Raw genomic sequence first — 21,869 nt, 5'->3', positions numbered from 1 at the left:
CCAATATTTAAAATTCCAAAACTCAGCCAAACAAAACAATTTAAGTATTGGTGGTCGAAACGAAACGCTTAGACTCCTTTCCACTCTATGGAGGAAGTCCCGGTAATCCGACTACCGTTCAGGTAGTCGGATTACCGGCTTGGGTTTCTCTGATTGGACTCCCCAAAAATTTTAGTTTTTGGAACATGGTCAGAAATTTAAAAAATTGGGAGAAAAAAGCAGATATCCGCTTTTTCGAGGATGTCTTTCATCCCTGTAATTTACAATCGGTATAGTTTAACTGACCCAAACAAAAATGCATGGTTTACGTCATAATTTAAAGTGGGCGCTTAAATGGTATTTTACGGTAAATAAAATCATTAAAATCAATAAAGCATTATTATAAAAAAAATAGAATTCAACTTATCACCATTTAAATATATTTCTTTTTCTTATAGAGAAAAAAGCTATTGAAATTGTATGAAATTTTCTTAGAAAAACAGCTGGAAGACTTCTACAAGTAATTTCAAATAATGTACTTGAGTCATGAGAAGACGCTAATAAAAATTTTTTTGGTTGATTGCATTCAAATAAGGTTATGTTTTTAAGAAAAATCCAAAGAAACTGAGTGTATTTATGCTCTCACTTAAACCTTAAACATGCTAAATGATTCCATAACCAACAAAACCAAAACTTAAAATTTGTGACGTTCTTAAATGCTGACTCTAATCTCTAGTCAGAGTTTTCAGTAATAAAAATGAAAATTTTCAATAGTTTTCAAGCCCTTTCAATAGTTTTACAACAAAATGTGCTTTGACAATTTTAATACAATAATATGAAATAATTGTAATAACTGCCCTAAAAAACAAACAACTGCTGAAAAATGATCAGAAAGAGATATGGATTCATGATCAAACATGTTTGAAATTCTTATGCTGCAATAATATTGTATAAAAAAAAAACCAGAATTGGAAAGATGTGGAAATGGTTAAAGAAAAAAAAAACTAATATTTTCCAAAAAAAATGGTTTGGATTTATAAAGGAACCGTCTTGTATTTGACACACAAAAAAGCATTAGGTCAAATTTAAAATTCATGTGTAAAAATATTATCATATTATTAATAATGGAGTTTTCAAAAATGCGGAAATGGATCAAAGAATGATCAGAAAACAATGCAGACTTTGGCTGGAATCTTCGCATCAAAGAGACTACTTATGACTGAAAAATGTGCATTGTGTTAAATAAATCAGAATTTGATAAACCTTGGAGAATTGCTTAAATACAGGAAACTGAAAAATTTAAGATTGGTTATATTCCGTAATCGGTATAACAGGTGAAAATGCATAGAAATCACAGAGAATCTTAAGCATTTGGAGTCTGAAAACGTCCAAAAAAATTGAAAATTCTCCAGCAACTTAGCATAATTTCTTATAGATAATATTCCTGTGCTATTTTTTAAACATAACCAGTCATCAGCTAAGATTTTTTGTGATAATTTTACAAATCTAAAACTAGCATCAAATCTCCAGCTTTTTAGAATATATAGAAAAATAATGATAAATAATATTTGTAAAGGGAAGTTTTTACAAATAAATATTTTGCTAACGATTTGTTACTGTCGTAAATCTATAGAGATCTCTGATAACAAAGAAATCATTCATTTACATTTGGTTTAAAACTGGTTTCAATAATTACAAAAAAACAAAAAAAACAACCACTTTCCTTTTCAGCTTCAGAATACAAAAAAATATTTATCATTATTTTTAATCATTTATAAGAGGTTTTAGAAGTGCTATAATTTTTTAGCAAAATAGAGAAGATTTAACTAACAAATACCTTTTAAAATTTAAATTATGAACCGAAGGCAATACTGTTAGTATAAAAAAAATTTTACATTAAATGTTATCATATACAAAATGTTGTAAATGAGGATAACAAATTACCTGATCAGTACTGATTGTGTCGACATATTCACAAAATGCATATCCTTTAGATAAGCCTGTTGCAGTATCTTTAACCAAATTAAAGGCTTTTAATTGGCCAAATGATAAGAGGAAATCCTTTACCTAAAAGGACAAAAACCACAAAACATAGATTAGAAAGAGACAAGACTTGTTTCTTTAAAAAAATAATTTAGATTATTCAAATATTTTTTGTTTTAAAAATCGAGCAATTCAATTGATTTTGAATGGAAAATTAAATTACGAAAAACACATAACATACATAAAATTAGAAACAAGATTGATTTTTTAAAAATTTAATTCATCAAAAATGTCCACTATCGAATTCAAATAGACATTAAAAAAATTTTATATTTTTCAAACATTAAAGTAGGTAAATATGAAACAAAACTAAATTTAAGCATGTCTGATAAAATATGAGAAAAAAAACAATTCAATGACATTTCTTTTAAAATGAAATCAATATATTTAAAATGTGTAATGCAATCTTCAGATACAAAGAGACTTATAAACATATGTACAAAAAATTAATTGCAACAATACCTAACTTTAATAAGGCCTAATTTTTATTAAAATACAGAGTAGTTATAACGATACAAAATTAGGTGTGTGAAGTGCCAATACTTGAAAACTATTGTGACTAGTACAATCAAATTTAGCAGCTAAAATTGTCGAATCAATGGTCGATACTGCAAAAATTTTATTGTCAGGATTAGCTTTATATCCAGTTATAATAAAGAGGTCAAAAAATTTTTTTAAAGTTTGTTTAATTATAAAACAAAATCGATTTAAATAATTTTAGTTTATTTTATTTTTAAAAATCATGAAATCTTTCTAACTGTCGAACATCGGATTTAATTTGGTTTAATATATTCAAGAAATAAGAATAAAAAACCTACTATTATTTTATAGAAGCTTTTGTACAGTAAGATAGTGCAAAACATATTAAAACTTTCAATAAACACAAATGAGATAACACTATATAAAAAATAACAATCATTTAAAAGTAAAATAACTAAGAACCACTAATAACTTGACATTTTTTCTTTACAAAACAAGATTTGAAGCATGTGCTGTAGTACAGATCTCAAGTTACTAACAGCACAAGTAACTATTCTATATCTTGACGCACATAAAGTGCTAGATGATTGATGCTGTCCTAAAAAGCCTGCAAGGCAGAATTTTGATAGTGTAAATTATATAAAACTTGCCTGTTTTTGCCCACAAAATGTCACAGAGTTGTGAAGTTTCATGTTTTGGTTTAGCAACTAGGTACGGGGTTACCAAGCTCGTAACCTACGCTACGAATTAGATGGGGAAGAAGAGTAAAAATCAGTAAGTTTGATCTCAAATTTAATCAAGAAATAAAATACAATTGTTTTGGTTTAATTAACCTCTAAGAAAATTAGTTACCGTGATACAAACCATGCACAATACATTTTTTCAATTCTTTTTTTTATTTTTTTACAACATAATCAGTAACAATAATAGATTTTGATGCATTAAAAATATGAGTTTAAAGGGAAATTTAATTTTGTTTTCAATAGCGGCTCATCAATGTAATATTCAGGGCTCGAAATGAGTCTTAAAGCTTACAGCAGATATAGTTTATGCTGGAAATTTTTTAATGCATATGGCAATAAAAAAATGTAGATTAATAATGAAACCTACTTCAAATGCTAAATTTTAAAAAAAAAGATAGTTCTAAAAAACAGAAGTATTTAACATATTTTTTAGAAAAAAAATACGAAAACTGTATTCATATAAATTCAATATATATTAAAAATTCCTTCAAATGGTTGATAATTTTCCTTTAGTTATTGATTATCCCCATCTATAATTAATTTCTACTCTTGGAGAAATGAAATGGAATAATATAAAAAATAAAGAAAGACAGCTTTTTACTATTTCATAACATTTTTACAAACAAACACTAAAAAATTTGGAAGATATTTTCTTTGTTCTGATTAACAATATTATAACTCAAACATAATAAACATGGTTTAATTCATTGCAAGATTATTTCTTTTCAAAATTCAACAATCAAAATTAATTAAAAATAATCCTCTTCCACATTTACCTGCATTCAAACAAATATTATATTTTTTAAAACATTTTTTGAGCTTATATTAAATAACTATGTGAAAAATAGTAAAACTGTTTAGTGTAAAAAGATAAAAAGCAGGGTACACAGGCCTATTAGCTATGTCGTTCTATACGCCCCCCTTTTTTTGTTCATAACAAAACAATGTAGCAACTTAAGTTAGTCAAGCTAAATAAATAATTAAGCTGAGCTTAAATGGTTAAATGATTACAGGTTGTCACAGCATTTGGTTCCAGCAAATAATATTTGCAGCCGTGCGAGTCATTTCGACCCCTGAAGTATCACAATAACACCATTAATTAATGCATCAAAAATAAAATATTAAACTCTTAAAAAATTATAACAAAATTAAAAACAATTAAAATAGCAATTATATTTGAATATATTAATACAATAATCATTAAGAAACACAATTTAAAATATGAAAGTTACTTAATAATAATTGTAAAAAATTTCGATGAACTGACCTGATCTTCATTTAAGAAGTTTGGTAATCCACCAATGAAAACTTTGTTTGGTGAGTCCTGAACAACTGTAGAAATAACACCTAAAGATAGAGAAAGAGACTTGAGTTTATATGGTCTAAAAAGTATTACAGCTACAACCCATTGTGGGCCAGGGAGATAAAGCTTCCTAATTGGTTATTGTTGACTTCATATTAGATTGATGCTTTAATGAGAATTACCAGAAGAATATGAGTTTATTTAATGCAAAAATTATGTTAAAAAATATTTCTTATAGATGATCAACTTTTTGGATAATCATGTATAGCAAAATTTTACTTTGATACAGTGTTATTTCTAGCCAGTACCAGTTTTGAGCAAAAGGTTAAGAAAAAATAATAGTGAGTCTTGCCTCGATATTTTAAAAGTATAAGAAAACTGAGCAATCATTCTTCTTTTAAATGAGCAAGTTTTAAATTATTAAAAAAAAGAAGATAGTGAAAAGCATAAGAATTGGGTGACATTACTTTTTGGATAAATTAAGCATCTACTATATAAAATACATTAATAAGTTCTGGTTTATGGATAATATGAATAAGTTCGATATATGGATAACTGATTCTTATATATGAATACCTGGAACAGCTGAATTTGGAATTTCTGACATTCCAGGAACAGGCTGATAATCATGTGGTCGACGGATTTTAAGACTTTGCCCCTTGAAGTTGATACCATCAAAAGCCATAGCTTGAGTTGTTTCATCTATAGACCTAAACTAAAATGATAAAAAGATTCAATATGCTACACTGCATAACACAAATACATACTACGAGATGTGGCAACTCTGGATGGTAAAAAAAACTTCAGCATTCCCAACATTTGTTTACTTATCAATAAAAACTGAATTATTAGATGTATCAATGAGAGAGCATGAATTTTGATGTCCTAAAGAGAATTCCATTGTTATTAGGACATAAGTGGCACAAAAATAAAAATTCAAATATTGTGTGTTTTTTTAACTCTAAATAAATAGTGTTTAAAATTTATAATTATTTTTCTATCAAATAAATTGTTGAAGTTTCAAATATGAAATTATGTTTTGCTGTTGCAGAGAAGATACTGGGTTAAAAATGTTTTCCTGTGAAATCTATGTTTTAAATCAAAAGCTGGAAATGCTTATTAAATTTTCTTATCTACAATGGTTTCGTGAAAATAAACTGAATTAACTGTGATTCTGAGGCAACTGTGAATCTTTAATTTTAATTATCCTAAAATAAAATATGGTAAGAGATAAATCAATGTTTTGAATTAAAAATAAAATCTATGATAAAAAATCTATAATAAAATCTAAGTTTCGTTATAGCATTTTCTAAAAATAACTTACTTCCAGAAAGGCAAAATTTTTGTCCAAATTTATCTGACAAGCTAAAATAGGATTGCCCTGAGCTTGTGAAAATCCACACACATGCATCTGAGCATTAAAAAAGTCCATCATTTCGTCCTTTAAGAAAAAGGAAATTTTAGAATTTATGTTATTTAAACAAAAACTATTAATCATTTTCTTTAAAACTAATGTGTGAATACTAAAGTTACTTCAGAGCATCCAAATGGAATGTTCCCAACATAAAGCCTTCTTGCTTGCCGAGTAACAGTACTACCAACAACAGGTACAGTACCAACAACCGGACCCTGAGTTGTGTAAATGCTAGGAGGAATTTGACCAGAACCTAAAATTAAGAAAAAGAAATAAATTTTTTAATCTACAAAAAAAAACCAATTGAAATTCTAGATGTTAATTGTACAACAAAAAAATTAAAAGCGAGTTCAATAAAAAAATTCAATTGGCACATAAGATAATAATTTTTCATTGAAGACACATCAGACATTAACTAATGATTAAATCCATTTAATGTAATCAATAAATTTTTCAGTGGTAACAAATTTTTAAACCTCAACAAGCATATATAACAGGGCTCGAAAAAACTCAGAAATTTTACCCGTCCCTGCGGACGGCTTGTCCAACAATGCACCCGTCCTCCGTTGAAACTAATCCGTCGCTTTTAAATAAATAAAAATANGTACTCAGAGATATCTTTTAAGTAATCAAGAATTGCAAACATGCACATAAAAAAAATTCATTTGAACATTAATTAAAAGATCCACCCAAAAAAATTTTCTACATATGGCTGTTTTGTTTTTCTTTTTAATTATTAATTCAAATTTAAGTTTCAAATGGAAAAAACTTAATACATTTTTAGTTAACATTTTTTAAAAGTGATTCAGTTATAGTAGAATGGTAATAATTTGAGTTCTGCTTAAATGGATAGGATACTACTTGTGTGTGTTTTATAAAAATAAATGAGAAAGCTCTTGCCAGATTGAACATTTAGACAATCGAAAAAAAATAATACATAAATGATGGTTAACATAAATTGGTAATAGATCTTGATTACACATATGAAAATTATATAATCGAGATCTATAATAAATTAAAATTGTAAATACAATTGCAAGGAAAAGCAATTACCCAAGAATGTAATTTGTAAATCAAATGAATATGCATATTTATACAATATGCCTTGGAGAGAGGGGGAAAACGAAGACTTACCTAAGTGTTCTTTTAAGAATAACATAAAATGTAGTATACATCATGTCAAAAAGTGATATTATAACAGGCAGAGATATTGCTTGGATTATTTTCAAGTGGTGAAAATTTTCCTTGACTTTTTTTGGAAGTAAAAACAATTACAATAAAAAAAAAACAATTATAATTACAGAAAAAAAGCAATTACAATTACAGTAAAAATAATAACAATTCAGGATAGTAAAAACAATTACAACATAAATTGCAGAGACCAATTTCAGGAAGAAAACAAAGTTACCTTTTTGCATGAAATTGAAGATGACAAACAGATGATTACTGATAGACTATTTTTTTTTGTTCATATTTGGCACAAGATATTTTGAATTAAAAAAAAAAAATTTAAACAAAACACTTTATTTACCTTAAAATTTCAATAGCATATACTTTTTTCACTTCATATAATGATACAGAATAAACTAATAAGAAATTAAAAACAATATTCAATTCTTGAATTAAAGTCTTTGCTTCGACATTCAAGTTAATATTTCTAATTGTCTTTCAGTCAATTTCACTAACCACTTTTTTTCTTTGGTTTAGAATTGAAACTCCTGTTTCATATATCTATATTGCTGACAAGTATATTTCTATAATGGACNAAAACGAAATCCCCAAAAAAGCACCTTTAAGTACTTTTTACAAACGCTACGCACCCTGAATATGCATACTTATATAATATGCCTTGGAGAGAGGGGGAAAACGAAGACTTACCTAAGTGTTCTTTTAAGAATAACATAAAATGTAGTATACATCATGTCAAAAAGTGATATTATAACAGGCAGAAAAACAATTATAATTACAGAAAAAAAGCAATTACAATTACAGTAAAAATAATAACAATTCAGGATAGTAAAAACAATTACAACATAAACTGCAGAGACCAATTTCAGGAAGAAAACAAAGTTACCATTTTGCATGAAATTGAAGATGACAAACAGATGATTACTGATAGACTATTTTTTTTTTCTTTCATATTTGGCACAGGATATTTTGAATTTAAAAAAAAAAATTAAACAAAACACTTTATTTACCTTAAAATTTCAATAGCATATACTTTTTTCACTTCATATAATGATACAGAATAAACTAATAAGAAATTAAAATCAATATTCAATTCTGGAATTAAAGTCTTTGATTCGACATTTAAGTTAATATTTCTAATTGTCTTTCAGCCAATTTCACTAACCACTTTTTTTCTTTGGTTTAGAATTGAAACTCCTGCTTCATATATGTATATTGCTGACAAGTATATTTCTGTAATGGACTTTGATGTAAAAGAGATGCATCGATTTGGTTGGCGTTTCGGGCAGCGAAAATGAAATTGTGTTAATTCTAGAGGTATGATTTTTTTTTTTTGTTAATTTTTATTAAAAATACTAAGAGTGAAAATATGCCTGATTAATTTATGTAGGAGTATTTCCTATGTTCAATGAATGGAATACACATGTAGAGGAGTAAAAAATAAATGTGAAAGTAGGGCACATGTTTTGTACTTGACTTTAAAAACTAAACAATAATTCATATGCAATAACTTTTTAAGATAATTTCTTTTAAGAAAAGAGTTTGAAGAATCGAAATCAAAAACTATTTAAAATTTGAAATGAAAATATTTGAAAATAAAAATTATCTACAGTAGTATTTGACATAATACAAAAAATTTTGAAATGTAATCTAACACAGTGTTGATCAAATGAGTAAGTATAAAGAAAAAAATATATATACAAGGCTATGGCAAGAGCAATATTAAAGTTTTATTTACTTTTTATATTTAAAAAAAATTGAAACTTAGATTTGTGAAAAAGAAACAATTTTTCAAAGTATACTTACAGTTGAACATCATTAATGTATAATGGAGGAACCTAATACAGAACTTATCAACTTTTAAATTGTGAATTCTTTCATTAAATTTTTTACACAGGAAGCAAAAAGAAACTTGGGAATATGAATCATCAGTATAAAACGTTTTTTGGAAAGCATTAACTTCAAAAAAAAAACTAAAATTTATGGAGAAAAAAAAAATTTGTATCAAGAAATGTTGAAAACCATGTATAAGACTATGGTATTTATTCATTGCTTGATATATCATCTTACACCATTGCGACATGAAAACAGAGCACTGAATTCACGTATTGAGAGATGCGTACGTAAAATCAATAGAGTAATGAGTAAAATATAATATCTAGCAATCTATACATTTTCCAAATAAAAGTCTTACATCAGGGTTGAATTTTCGGCAGATTTGCTTAATGGGCTCACTACTTAGGTCACAATTGTGAAGCACAGATTTTACTTCACCTTTTAACATCTTCAAAGATTATTACTTACCAAATTCAAATATTAATAGATTTAATTATTCAAAGATTATTACTTATTATTAAGTTTCATTACTTATTTAACAAAAAAATTAGAGAAATTTAAAAATAATCACTCTTTTATTCGTAACCTACGACTTGAACGAGTAATTAGAATAACACTGATCTATGTTTAGCTATTTAGCGTTAAATATAAAACATTATCTCTTATTTTATAATTTGTCTTCTGAATTTAAAACCCTCTTTTAAGCCACTTATTGTGTCCCAATAAGGTCTTTAATTACAATAACTTTTCTTTACAGTCTGACAAAATCTAGACATCAGTCTTTTATCACATTTAATCAAGTAGTTTACGAGCAATATGACTATGAAAAGTTCCCACAATTGTATAAACACAAGTCTAGATTTTTTTTTTTTTTAAAGCTTTAGAACAGTTATGAATTGAAAGTGAAATGGCATTTTTAGAATGCAAACATTTACAAAACACACACTGATTGTACTCAAAACAAAGAAATCTGATTGTTTTAGGATACATCAGATTACAGATCAAATAAACCATTAATACAAAGTTTGTAAAACTGATGAGAAAAAAAAACTTATTTAACCATGATATTAAAAAAAAAATGCTGAGAATTATTCATATATATAAAAAAAAAACAAGAAAGAAACATACTCTGCATATCTTTATATTGTTGAGTAGATATGTGTTCAAAACCAGGTGCAGGAACATCCCAATATAAAGACTTCTTTCTTCTTCGAGGAACGCGTTCATTGCGGCTAAAATTAAACAAATCTTAAATTAATTAAATAGGAAACATGCACATTAATCAATGATTGATTGAATATACAATTTAATGGAAAAAAAGGATATCAAATTCAAATATTCCACAAAATTCGAATGGTAGATAATTAGGATAAAGAGTTTAAATAGTCTGAAATCAATCCAAATTTGGCACAAAAATTAGGAAACAAACAAAACAGATTAGACAATCAGTGAGATAAATTAGGGTTACAGGACTTGTCTTCATTATAAGAAAGTACTGAAGTGTTAAGGACATTTAATTAATGAATTATTAAAAATTTAAAATAAGTTTGAAATGTAAATGTAATGCATCAGGCCATTACTACTTTCCAAAAGCTTTTAACACTAAAACTTTTAATTTCATCACTTTCTTTCATTATTGACAATTAACAGGGATCTGTCCAGACATTTTGTGAAAAAATTACTCACATTCTTTCAACCAGGGTCCTGCTTTTATGAATTTGTGCAAATAGGGTCCGGTTATTGCAAAAAACTTTTTCAAGGAGTTTTTAAATTGTAAATAGATACAAGATTATGCTCAGCACTGTAAAATTATAATTAAAAAAAAAAGTTTTAAAAATAAGCAGCAATTGCTGCTTCTAAATTAGAAATGCAACATACAAATATTTGGTTTTTAGTCTATACTGCTGAACGCAGAATATTCATTTTGGACGAATAATGGAAGAATCGTCTGCCTAAGACAAAACTTAATTCGTTTACCTCCATCTTTCTTGTTTTCTGCCCTGGGAAGGGTTTATTCAATTAACAAAANAGCCCGTTCATAAATCACACTTTTTTCAATATTTTTGACCCCTTTATTTTCGTTTTCACAAAGCGTCAGGCTTCACCAAACAGTACTCAGGGGTCTGTCCAGACATTTTGTGAAAGGTCCGTTTTTCGTGAAATTGTGAAAAAATTACTCACATTCTTTCAACCAGGGTCCTGCTTTTATGAATTTGTGCAAATAGGGTCCGATTATAGCAAAAAACTTTTTCAAGGAGTTTTTAAATTGAATTGTAAATAGATACAAGATTATGCTCGGCACTGTAAAATTATAATTAAAAAAAAAATTTAAAAATAAGCAGCAATTGCTGCTTCTAAATTAGAAATGCAACATACAAATATTTGGTATTTAGTCTATACTGCTGAACGCAGAATATTCATTTCGGCCGAATAATGGAAGAATCGTCTGCCTAAGACAAAACTTAATTCGTTTACATCCATCTTTCTTGTTTTCTGCCCTGGGAAGGGTTTATTCAATTAACAGAACAATAATGAAGATAAACAAATTTGTGAATGGTTTGATTAAAAGAAAAATAATTTTGTGAAGGGTCCGTTTTTAAGTTACAATATTTTGTGAAGGGTCTGTTTTCATGAAAAGATATTTTGTGAAGGATCTGTTAACAGATCCAAATTTCTTCTAAACAGATCCCTGATTAAGAAAGCAAGCACATAAAAGCTACACTGGCCAACTTTTACGCTTTTCAAATGTTTTTTTTTTCCGTGGTAGGGAAATGCATATTCCATCCGAGATTATAAGCTGGGTTCAATAAAATTACCCCACACTTGTAAGCATTTTAAGAAAGCCAATAAGCATAACATATATATGTTTAAAATATTGAAATGCATAGATTATTGATTGTCAAAATCATTCTATACCATATTTATTCTAACAAGAATACATAAATTTGGCTACCAAGAATTGGCAGGCATGAAAAACATGCTTTAGTATCAGCTTTAATTCAATAAGTGGACAAGATACGGTTTGGATATTTATTTTATTATTCAAGTTTATTGCCTCAAGAAGTCTTTAAGACAAGCATAATACACAGGGTAAAAAAAAAACTTAAAGATGTACTTAAAAGTTGAAGGAAAAAAATTTTTTACCTTATAACTAGTCATAATACAAAATCATATAAGCCAACACAAATTCTTATAAATCTAAAAAATTCACTAAAAAATTTGAGAAAAAATAAATTAAAATATAAAGGATTTTACACATTATAAATTTTTATTCCTTATTCAAAGTTTCACCAATAACAATAGTACAATACTAAGTACCAAAAGTAGAATATAGTGTTTCACATGTGAAATATAATGTTTAAACACAATCAGCTCAAATAGATCACTGAATAAAAGAAAAATATTTCTTTTTGTGTGCTCTCAGATGCTTATTTTATATTTTGCATTAATAATGTCTAACACAGCAATTCAATTCAACATCACGAAACTAACATCATCTTTATAGCAAAACGCTATCTACATCTCTGCAGCAAGACAAAATTAAAATCGTCTTCGTCGTTGCGGTAACAACGCTAGCCTAGTCAAGGATCCTTGCATATTAAATAGTTAAACCGCGATTGTAGCCTTATTCCGGCTGTTTAAATCAAATTTCTGATGCATCGATTAAAACGAAAGTCACTACATTGGCCTGTCCTATCTATGCTCCAATTCTAAATGCATACCTTTTTATATTTGTACACAAAAGTTTTGTACAAATATAAAAAGGTATGCATCTTAGAAAATAGGTACCTAAATAAGAGTCGAATTACAATAAAATATTAATGTTAATAGAAGGAAAAAACAATTTTAAAAAAAACTGCCCCTCGGAGAGAAAAAATAACAAGTATACTTTATTAAATCTAATGGAAATTTAAATTTTTGGACATAATAATTGTATAAAAGTTAGCTTTCTTTTATTAACGTTCTGAAAAGTAACGTTCATTTATGCGAAAAAACTTCGCTAAGAGTAAAAAAGTCTCCTAATTGTCGCCTATTCCTGAAAATAGTTGCTTTTTTACCCTCTTCAGGCCAAAAAAGTCGCCATAGTCACCTAAGGCTGAAAATAGTAGCAAATAGTCGCATTTTTGTCGCCTGTGGCAACCCTGCTTAATCTTTTAAATAATTATCTTTGCTAAGTGTAAACATTGAAAATTTTAATAGGAATAACAAAAGATTTCATTGAGTCAAATCATTGAAACCAGTTTTTAAAAACAGAGTTTTGGAGCTGAAATATAAATAAAAATTGGGGAATTAAATAACTTTTCACAAAACATAAATACAATTTTTATTTAAATCTAAAATAACTACAGTACCTTCCTGGTAGTGGTCCTCTTCTTTCTCTGGAAACTGAACGCCTACGTTCTTTAGAACGAGATCTTGACCTTCTTCGTGCAGCTCTACCACGGGGAGAGCCAGATCGAGATCTTCGTCTATCACCCCCACGCCTCCTATCACGGTCCCAATCCTTATCTGAAATGAGGGAACATATTTAATATGCTATGTTAATAGCCAAAGGAAATTAGAATTACAATAAAATGCTTAAGATTTACCTTTGTCTTCACCCATTATAGTATGTTAGGTTCCTAAAAAAAAATACAGTTTTATGTTAGTCTTTGCTACCAAAGAAAAAACAAACAAGACTGTCAGTTTTTTTTCTTCTTTTTTTCCTATTTTTTAATTTGATTACCAATCAAATAAAGAAGAATTATCAAACATTAAAAGCAAACATATCACATGCACTGGTTTTCAAGAAACTGGGAAAAGTTGACCACAAGCAGTATTCTTTATCTTTTAAATAATGATTGTTGATTTAAACAGGCATGAGAACACACAATTTTAAAAAAAAGCTGAAAAAAAATTTTTAAATACAAATTTATGATTTTTACATTAAACATCCATTTGAGAATATATTATGCAAGAAGCAAAAAGTAATTCATGAAATTCTGAGTATTTTAAAATAAATTTTATTTAAAATTTAATTATTTTTTTAATTTGTGAAATTTAACTTTTGCTGATGATCCTACACTAATATGAGACGAAATTCTTGACAGTTTGTGTCAATAAAACAGATCAAGTGGTAGCAAGATTTATATTATCTTTTCAAAAAATAGGATATTTTTATTAGATTTCATATAAACTTATTGTGATACGTAAAAACTAAAACGGTTGGTAAAATAAGAAAACTTGACTTTATCAATTACCACTTTAAATGATAGATACAGCCAGCATCAATACCTGTAATCGGCTGTAAATGTGTTAAACATACTGATAAAACTTAACATGAGCGAAGTCAACTTTCAAGGTATTGAGTAACTGTCAACTTTCACTAACTTTCTAATAAATACTACATTTTATCAATTTCTTTTACTGTCAATAACAGTTTTGGTAGTAAATTGTACTAATAATGTAGCATAACATACTGCTAATTCCTAATTTATGCATTTGTATAATCGTTTTTTGACCCACTCGATTAGTGGTTATTCCATATTGAATCTCAGAGGTTTTGACTATCATTTTTTTGGTAGTTCCAAATTTTCCAAATTCATTGATGTTCAAACACGATTTTATTTCATTTGATGAACTTCAAATTATTAATTTGAAGAATCACATTTTTACACACTTGATAAATAACAACCCACACAACTTTGGTGATCAGATTTTAAAGTAATTGAACATCAGCAGATTTATGCAGGCAGAATGAAATCAAACTGTAAAACTAAAAAAATTATGTATATTAATAGCAAAAGAAGAAAATGAAATAATTCTGAGTATCAAACTACATTGTTGATTTTTTTTTTCTTCGGTAAGTGCTAAATTAGTTATAATTAAAAACTTTGATTTCAAATATTAACATCAATCGTTTTTTTCCAAATATTGTTGAAGCAGTATTTGAGAGTACAAATCTTATAATTCACGAAGAATTTTATAATTATTGGAAATTTAGAATATTTTAAATTATTTATATTAATTCAAATAAAGACTGATTTTTAGTAAAAAAAAAAAAGAGAAAACTTGGATGTCTTGTGTTCAGGGTTGGGTTTTCAAAATGACGGAGAAAAAAACTGTGTTTTGAGTGGTAAAAACCTTTGTTAATTTACTTTTTACCTTATGCTACGGCCTGAATGACAATTAACAATTACTTTTTTCCTATTATGAATAAAATGTATGCAATTATTTTAATATACAATCAAATAGAAATTATTAAAAGTTGTGAGACATAACAGTGTATTGATTTGCGACAGTATACTAAAATGTTTCTCAAATTACAGCAGCTATATTTTTTGATATAGGTGGTATATAATCTTGAAATATTCACCCTGTGGCATATATTGACTTAGGTGTGCCTCCCTGCAAGGTTTATAAATGCACCGTATCTTAACTTAACAAAATTTTAAAATTATAACATGAAACAAAAAATATTTAAATTTAATTTATTTTAAATCTAAATTAATTTAATTTCGATTAATAATGAATTAATATTGCAATGGAAAGAAGGAATTTCGAAAAGGTACTAGATTGAAAACATTGTATCACTTACTTTTCATATTGAAATGAATTTTATAGTAATACAAGAAAATAACTAATTATTTTGCAATATTTTATTTAAAGTTAAGAAAGTAAAGGGTTTCTATTATTTACAAAATGAAAAATTTTTTTTTTATCCATATGGTGATATTGTTTCTTAGCATGCGCCTTTAAATCACATGCTCTGCCCAGCACTGTGGGGTGTTGTTTACGCCACTGTATTCAATCAAAACAAGATATTTGTAACAAAGGAGCTAACAAACTGAAGAACCTCTGCTACTTTATCCTATTTTAAAACTTTGATTTAAATGAAAATTTCCATCAATGCATACCACAATTGCATACAAAATGGCGTTTAATTAGTCATTTTATCAAGGCATGCAATATCAAAGGATTAATTATGCACATGTTTTGCTCCCTAGCTGTAAAAATACATAACATTTCATCAATAATCTTGAATCGTGTTTGTCAAATAAATTTAATTACTTTGTTGTTTACATTTTAATGTTTTAAGATACATTTTTTTATTTTAACTCGCTTCCTATGAATAAAATAAAAATACTAAGTACCAAAGATTTGAAATTTTAACCTGACAGTAAAAACTACCATGCACATCAAAAACTTTCTCTGCCTGGGACTTAGAGACCAATAATTTTATAATTCTAGCAAAATCACTACCCTCACCCTTAATCGAGACTTATCTGTGAATCTGATGTCAAAATTTCTCCTGAAAGCCCCAAAATACAACCTACCATGTATTTTTTTAGTTTCACAAGGGCCACTACCCTGAAATAACCATAACTTAACTATTATGACCTGCGTATTGATACAGAAATCTTGCTCCAAGTTTTTATTTATCGCAAGAACTATATTGAAAATTATTAAAGCTTTTATTCAAGGTCACATAATAATAAATAAAATAAAGTAAGGTTAGCTAGAAAATCCACATTCTGTTTGTCCAAAAGAAATAACTTACTATTAAGGGCAATATTGGAAATTATAACACACAATCAATAACAATGAAGGGAATAACTAAGTTCAATAAATCAGGTAACATTTTCATTAAAAATTTATTTACAGAATACAGTTAAAAAGAAGCACTGAAAACATTTCACGAATCTACATCATCTCTAATTTAATATACAAGCATAATTTCAATGCAAAATTCAAGCTATAATTTTCTATATCATTGCAGCAACAATATTAAACTATTTAAGCACATTTTGAGAGGCTGAAAACAGGGTTTACAAAATATTGATCGCAAAAAATTACTAAATAAACGATAAAAAAGGACCTTACGAGATCTTGCAACTATTTATTTTACTACATTATTAGAGCCTTCTTAGGTCCTACCCATAACAATTGTTATTTTTTGTTAGTTTTCAAGATTAACACCACGATGATTTATTTCGATCCCCTTTTTAGATATATGTAACTAATTCATAATTTACTAGTACTTGTTAAATGAAGAAGCATAATATATTAAATATAAGGCTTGATATAAAATGCACAAAAAGAGCCATTTGCTTTACCCTCGTAAAGATCGCATTATTGACTTAACACGAGAAATAGAAAAAATGCTTGTATTTACGGTATGTTTAATAAGATACAATTATAATAGTAATGCTTAAAACTTTACTTTACCTGAGAAATATAAAATAAAGTAAATATTCTTATGGATGTATTCTGCTACTTCAGTTTTTCCGGTGCGGTTAGAGAAAGATCAGCAATCTAAAGCCAGCTCAGATCAAATAAATATGAGATCGATGATTGGTTGTCGTATTATCCACTTAGTTAAAATTACACACAGTTTTAATGCTAAAAATGTAACTTTTTTTTTTTCGTTGCTGATACAAAATGAAGGTATCTTATAAGTAAGTATATTTTGAATAGTCGTTTTGTTTTAAATCATACAAAAAGTATGTTGTATTCAAAAGCATGAATTTCTACTTACTTCGGAGGAAGTTTTTGAAGAGCCAATCAAACTTCAAATCCCAGTAAGCTTATTACTTTCTTTAAACGATAATACAATGTGAAATATTCGTTGAGTTGTAGTAAGCTTCTAATTTTTTGTAAATTAAATTATTGCGATTCTATAAGAATGCGCTGTCTCGAATGCCGGACTCTTACCAACCCTATTGGCGATCGAAATGGTCTACAGGTGGCGTACAGCAGAACTCTCTACCTATAACAACACTTCACATGTTTTCTCCCGTAGCGTGTGGAGAGTCATAGGAAAAGGAAGTACATTAGTTTGATTATCAAATAGATGAAAAACTTTTAAGTTAGGAAACTACATGGTACTGAGAACCGCATTGAACATAGCTCCAAAAGAAAGTGTAGTGAAAATTTTAGAAAATATTTTTGACAGTTAAATCTAAAAAATATTAAGAATGGGGGAAATATCATTGCACATTCCTTGCAACTTAGAAGAGGAGAGAGAAGGGGGGAAAGTAAAGACATAGAACCAGTCTTCTCCCCAGATGGCGTATTCAAGCGTTGCGATCAAGAATACTTCAGCTGTCCACTGAAATTATTAATTATACCAATTTTATCGCCAACGAAATTTTATCGGTGACGGAATATTGAGCGGAAATGGTGGAAAAGTTTGAGCTGGAGTGATGAAACGAAATAACGAAGAAATGTATATTTTCTTGGAAAAAAAAGATCGACAAAAATATCTACAATGTTCTCAAGATCAAGAATACCTGTAATATTCTTGTTATTAAAATAAAATTATGACTTTGCGGGATATGAGTGTTGAATTATTTGCCGAATTAATTTTGAATGGCTTCTAGTGCGATGCCTTTATCAATGGGCCATTCATTGCAGTTACCTCACTGCTAATATCTGTCATTAGGTATGTATAGACGATTGAAATGGGCTACAGGTGGTATAGAGCAGAACTCTACCCATGGCAGGGGTGGATTAAGCGCACGTTAGGCTCTAGGCCATTCAAATTTTTGGGGCTCTAAGATTAAAATTTTATTTCATATATTTTTTATTTATTTAAATATAAAAGTATTTATATATCTTTTCATTTAAGAAAGCATATTTAAAATTAAAATAAATAATAATAAATTAAATTTTACTTTATTTCGTTAAATTAGAACTAAAAAAATTATCGTATTTTATTGATATAGATTTGAAATAGATTTTTCTTTTAAAAACATCATTGTTTTTCTTAATATTTTTTCAAAAATTTTTTTTAAGGAGGCCCTTAATCATTGGGGGCCAGAGGCCATGGTCTAGTGGGTAATCCGCCGTTGACCCATGGCTACACTTCGGATGCTTTCCCCAATAGCGTATTGTGAGTCATAGGAGAAGTAAGTACATTAGTTTCCGTTCTGATTTTCAAATAGATTAAAAACTTTTAAGTTAGAAAATTATATTGGACGGAAAACTACATTGAACATAGCTCCAAAAGAAAGCGTCGTGGAAATTTCAAAAAATTATTTGTGAGAATTAAATGCGAAAAATATTAAGAAAGGAGAAAATATCTTAAATCGCTATAGAAAATATCCTATGGAACTGAGAAGAGAAGGAGGGGGGAGGGTCAAGCCATAGAACTTGTCTTCTCCCTAGATAGCGAATTCGGAGCTTGCTATCGCGAAAATTTTAATCCCGCATATTCTTTTTTTGCATGTATTTTAATTTCGGTTGCATGGTATTTAATTGGGTATCTCTTTCATTAATTTATGCAGCATTATTATCGGATCGTTATGCTTTAATTTAAAGTATTTTTTTTTGTTGTTTAAACTCAAAACTATTTATTTGTTTGGTTTTTAATGATCAAATGCAAGAAATTTAAAGAATTTAATGTATTCACATCTTATTTTATTGCCTTTATTAAATTTTGGATGTTTCACATTTGTTAAAAGTTTTAGATTTTGCTTTTACATTTCTTAATATTTGTGAGGTACTGCTCAGGAAAACATTACTATTATTGATCTTTTTAAAATTGATATTACAATTTACAAGAATATTATGAAGGCGGTGTTGATCACCCTCACCACATTGGTGACCCGGACGTGATGTGAACACGCCTACCTTGACAGTAACGCCCATTTCGATGGATGGTCCACATCGAACAGTTGTCTTGCTACTTGTGACTGCGACATTATCCACCTCCTCGCACTGTTGCTACTCAGTCTCGTCTCGATCACTCACAACGTCGGCTTACATGCACTCGACTGCTAACGGCAACACAGGAGCGACTACGACCGTGAAGTTAATACACCTCTCACATTCAACACTCAAAAAAATACGGTAATCTTAATACAGCTCTCCCGGCTTCTCACAAAACAGCAATAAATCAACCAGTGGTATCCGTTCATCGAATTCTATCACAGATATAATTCTGGTGGGGGAGTACAGTAGCGTATCTACCACTACAAAATTACAACTACAATTCATTTGTATATAAGACATGTTAACTCGAGTTTATGGTGGGGTACCTTTTCATAGATGAAGGTTGACATTGTCCATAACAAACCTCACCGGCTTCGCTCTTATTGTCGGTTGATATTTTTTTTAAAAAAAGGAAAAGATTTAATTAATAATAATTATTGTAATTTGATGAAAGCGCATTTTACGAATATATTAATTACAACTGGATTCGAAAAATAATCAACTGTACTTGAAAAAATTAAAATAACAGAATATATGACACAATAAGAAGAAATTAAAGAAAAATAATTTATTCGTTAACGTTATATAGCGATGTCTTTTTTGTCACATAAATTTAAGAGGAAATTATTTTTATTCTTAAAAAAATTTCATTTTAATAAATTTCATTTTAATTAATTTTAATTATACAATTTAATCTTATTTAATTTGGAAAAAAAATTAAGTAAAAAAGTTAAAAATGTTCATAAATTTGTTGGAATAATTTTGTAATATTTTGCAATAATGGATCACAGCTTAGTAATTAGTTTAAACAATGTTTTCACTTGAAGAAATCCAGGATAAAATTATATAACATACCTATTAAAATAACGAAATTGTCATTTGGGAAAATCGAAATGGCCGACTGCTCTGAAAGTTTTTCTGAAGTTTGACAATCTAAGAACACTGGATTTAGAAGAAGAACTGGTGTACCATCCATTCCAAAGAGAATATTTACGGATTTTATTTACAAATTAACTTAGTAAGGCATACCATTTCTCTATTTTCCCCCTATCCACATGTGCATCCTCTACATCAGTGGGTTCCTGAACTGTTTTGTTTCGTAGACCTCTTGCAATGTTTTTCAGTTTTGGGTAGATTATATAATTTTCAAATGTATTTTTGACAGCTGGTATAGTGCTACTCACTGTGAACGGTTTAAATTTCTAATTGTAGTGAAGTGTAGTGTGAAAAACTTAAGAAAAAAAAACACATGTTAAGTTTATACGTTTATTAATTAAATTCAAACTTATTTAATTTAATTTATATGTAAATGGAATAAAATAGTGCACTATAAAACCCGCACTCAGCTACTAATATTATAATTGCGGGAATAAGTTTGTATACAAAACCGTAGTAGTGTATTGTCGGTCTGTTTATTACGTTTTCACGTAAAAACTAAGCAACAAATCTCCGTGATCTTGAGCGCAGATAAAATTGGAGGTCTAGCTAGCTAAAGAGTTGACACGGGCTGGGCTACAATTTACCGAGGAAAAATACTTTTTTGTTACAAAATAAAACCTTACACGCAGAGAAAATAAAAACGTTGTATGGGCGGAGCTGCAGGCAACTGCTAGTTTATAATAATTCAGTTTCATATATCAAAAAATAGTCCTAATAACTTAAATTTTAATAAAATTTTTACATCATAGCAACTTATATAGATTATGTAGTTAGGTAGATATATGTCTTTATATTATGAGGTACGTAGTGTAATGTAAGTAAATAGGTACTATCAGTGTAGGTTGATTATTCCATTCATGAAATGCCAAAATTAAAAGTCGCGACCTGTTTACATGAGATCCATTATCGTTGACCCCCATTTTCATTTCATGGACCCCCAATTTTTTTTCACTTGACATAGACCCCTTGCAGGTTGTCGTCGATCCCTGGGGGTCGATATAGACCACTTTGGGAATCACTGCTCTACATCAATTAAAAAATGAGATTTATTCACGTTTCTCTGTTTCTTTTTTTTCTTTTTGTATAAATGTTAATTTTCAAAAATAATTAAAAGTGTTTAGTTAAATATCAATCGTAATAATTATAAACTTTGAAATATAATTATTTTAATTAATGAATTATAATACTACTACCTTGCGCGCATCCATCTTCGGGCCAATCCTTGGTAACCAACAAATCAAACGCGTAC

The 21,869-nt window shown here is 28.2% G+C and overlaps 1 protein-coding gene across 2 annotated transcripts in view; it reads right to left on the bottom strand.

The window, feature by feature from the left end:
• Positions 1-17,702, bottom strand: part of LOC107448969 (U2 small nuclear riboprotein auxiliary factor 50) — a 30,072-nt gene extending 12,370 nt beyond the window's left edge. Inside the window, exons 1-9 of one of the 2 annotated variants that reach the window (XM_016064349.3) lie at positions 17,505-17,702; positions 13,576-13,608; positions 13,339-13,495; positions 10,115-10,218; positions 6,082-6,215; positions 5,873-5,989; positions 5,125-5,263; positions 4,513-4,592; positions 1,924-2,046 (exon numbers count right to left, since the gene is read on the bottom strand). In XM_016064349.3, the coding sequence (XP_015919835.1) occupies positions 1,924-2,046; positions 4,513-4,592; positions 5,125-5,263; positions 5,873-5,989; positions 6,082-6,215; positions 10,115-10,218; positions 13,339-13,495; positions 13,576-13,591 (870 nt within the window). In that variant the 5' untranslated portion in view covers positions 13,592-13,608; positions 17,505-17,702. Of the gene's footprint in view, positions 1-1,923; positions 2,047-4,512; positions 4,593-5,124; positions 5,264-5,872; positions 5,990-6,081; positions 6,216-10,114; positions 10,219-13,338; positions 13,496-13,575; positions 13,609-17,194 lie in introns of both variants that reach the window. The other variant, XM_016064348.3, reaches the window with a different exon arrangement.
• Positions 17,703-21,869: the final 4,167 nt, after the last annotated feature.

This window comes from Parasteatoda tepidariorum, chromosome 10, assembly GCF_043381705.1.
Source record: "Parasteatoda tepidariorum isolate YZ-2023 chromosome 10, CAS_Ptep_4.0, whole genome shotgun sequence".
Taxonomy (NCBI): Eukaryota; Metazoa; Arthropoda; class Arachnida; order Araneae; family Theridiidae; genus Parasteatoda; species Parasteatoda tepidariorum.
Note: the sequence above shows the minus strand (reverse complement) of the source record. Positions and strands in the feature narration are given on the sequence as shown.